Source organism: Anneissia japonica, unplaced genomic scaffold, assembly GCF_011630105.1.
Source record: "Anneissia japonica isolate Jap-2015-1 unplaced genomic scaffold, ASM1163010v1 scaffold287946_len63893_cov118, whole genome shotgun sequence".
NCBI lineage: Eukaryota > Metazoa > Echinodermata > Crinoidea > Comatulida > Comatulidae > Anneissia > Anneissia japonica.
Window position 1 is genome coordinate 53394 of NW_022728120.1, and position 2449 is coordinate 55842.

The 2449-nt window shown below is 35.4% G+C and overlaps 1 protein-coding gene across 1 annotated transcript; it reads right to left on the reverse strand.

The window, feature by feature from the left end:
* Positions 1-1370: 1370 nt before the first annotated feature.
* LOC117113967 (piggyBac transposable element-derived protein 4-like) lies at positions 1371-2036 on the reverse strand. Its single transcript, XM_033257471.1, has one exon. It carries the CDS (start codon positions 2034-2036, stop codon positions 1371-1373), a length of 666 nt encoding a protein of 221 aa, XP_033113362.1.
* Positions 2037-2449: the final 413 nt, after the last annotated feature.

Consider the following 2449-nt stretch of genomic DNA (forward strand, 5'->3'; position numbering starts at 1 on the left):
CGCATTATAAATGCCCGTACCGGTACCAGTACCAGTTGAGTAACAACTAATGTTTAATTACCATAGGCAATATCAATATATATATGTACTGTAAATTTAAGGGATCATTCATACCCCTTCCACATTTTTAGCAGAAATGCAGAATTTTAGTACTAAAAGGGATTTATAATGACGGCATCACTACAACAGTTGTGGAATTTAATAAGGTATAAAGTACAGTATGTTACATTATGGTGGCATGATGGAATTCTAAACAGTGGTGAAATGGAATTCTAATATTTTTATAAATATTTTTTATTGGTTTATAATAGTTTTAAATTTCCCAAATTTTTTTTAAAGCGAAATCATAATAATAATACCTTTAAAATCATCATATTGTTAAGAATTATTGAAATGGAATTAAAAACACTTTTAAAAACAAATTATGCTTCATAAGGTAAGTAAAATTGTAACAGGGTTCATACGCGTCCTTAAATTCCTGGAATGTCCTGGAAATACAAATGAGCTTTTTCCAGTACTGGGAATATATGATTGTCCTGGAAGTTTGATCATTTACCATATATCCAGTACGGCAGGTTGCCTAGTAACAATAAATTAAATAAGAAACGTTTCCACAGGTTCCCACCATACGCACTCTTGTGAGAAGCAGGTCAAGTATTTGTACGCTGCCAATAGAGGGATTTAGTGACCAAACTTGGGCATTGGATATAAACAATCCACTGACACAACGGTGTTGTACATAGAGATTGCTATTTGCAGCCGTCCCTTGTTTGTCGCTGTAAATATCATAATTCCCAGTAAACTATACCACATTGTTTGGAAACTAAACTTAAGAATTTTGCCTTTTTGGTTTGCTAATGCTGTAAAGGGTACTGGCCACAAACATTGAGATTTATTGAAATATTGTTGACCCTTTTGACCTAGGTCAAGGGTTATGTGTTACAAAATTCCAATTTTGGGCCATAAAAAGGGTGACTATGTTACTTATTACATAGATTTTGTCATTTTGTACATTAATAAAATGTATTTGGGCAACTAAATTATGGTAGTTGTGAAGGGAAATGTCTTCCAGTAAGTCGATGAACGGTTGTGACTTTCAATGCTGCTCTATTTAGCTTTGGACTTGACCTCAGTTACACCGAAATTATGTCGTGCAGAAACTTTAGATATTTTGCGTCAGCCGTTGATAGATTAGCATCCATTTTGTACAGTTTAGGGTACAAAGCATGATTATTCTTATGGTCACTTTGGTGCTCCATTTGTATGATTTCCTTGTTGTTTGAATACCATGCAATTGTTGATCTGTCACATCCACGCCTCCCATTTTCTGATTATAATTCAAAATTACTGTCGGCTTTATTATGTCGCTGTTATCCCTGTTCAATACTATATGTATGCTTCGACGACAACATATGTATAATCGTCGGCTTGCCATTTGCCTTATCTTTCTTCCAACGGAATTTACAGGTTAGTATATTGCGAGACTTGTCAGCATAAAATAATGCTTTGCCTTTCTCTATTCTGTGCTCAGCAAGCTCTTCTGGAAAGTTCTTCTGCTTTGTTTGTACCGTACCTATGGTGTACATGTCTCTTTTTAGCAAGTAGTCTACAAGGAACGGAGATGTGTAGTAGTTATCAATAAACTTTGACAAGACAAGAAATGGTTGAATAAGTGTGTCAACGATTCTTTCTGTAGCACTTTGGTCTAGATTTCCCTCAATTTGTTTACCGCAGTAGATTAGGAAATCTAACATAATTCCAGACGTTGTGCAGATTTCATAGAATTTTACACCAAATCGTGATCGTTTGGTTCTTATGTATTGTTTGAACAGAAGTCTTCCTTTGAAAAGAAGAAAGGACTCATCAATAGAGATGTCACAGCCTGACTCATAGACTGATGCACATCTCTGTTTTACAAAGTTCATAAGAGGTCGAACATTGAATAACCAATCTCTATTTGGATCATTCATATCATTTTGGCTGTTGTCATTGAAGTGCAAAAACCTCAAAATACCTCTAAAGTGATCTTGTTTCATTGTTTCGTTGAAAATCTGTTGCATATAATTCGTCTGTGCTCCAATACATTTGGATTTGAGGCTTGTGAACAATACCCATTAGCATAATGAGCCCTAAAAACGTTTTCATCTCGTTGATGTCCACATCTTGCCAATCATACGATAATTCACCTGCATCTATCTGTTCTTTATTATTTGAGTAATACTGCCAAGCGTGTCTGTTGGTTTCCGTTACCAAGAGCTCGAAAAAGTTGTCAGTAAAATATAAGTTCATATAATCAATTGGATTATTATTTGCCATTCGAGCTTTGATCCGTTCATTTCCCTAAAAAGCAATAATTTTTGGAGTGTATTCTGCGGCTTGACATACTTTTTCCCACTTCCAATCATTTCGTTGGGGTGTAGCACCGCGTGCTAGATGAGCATCCCTACCA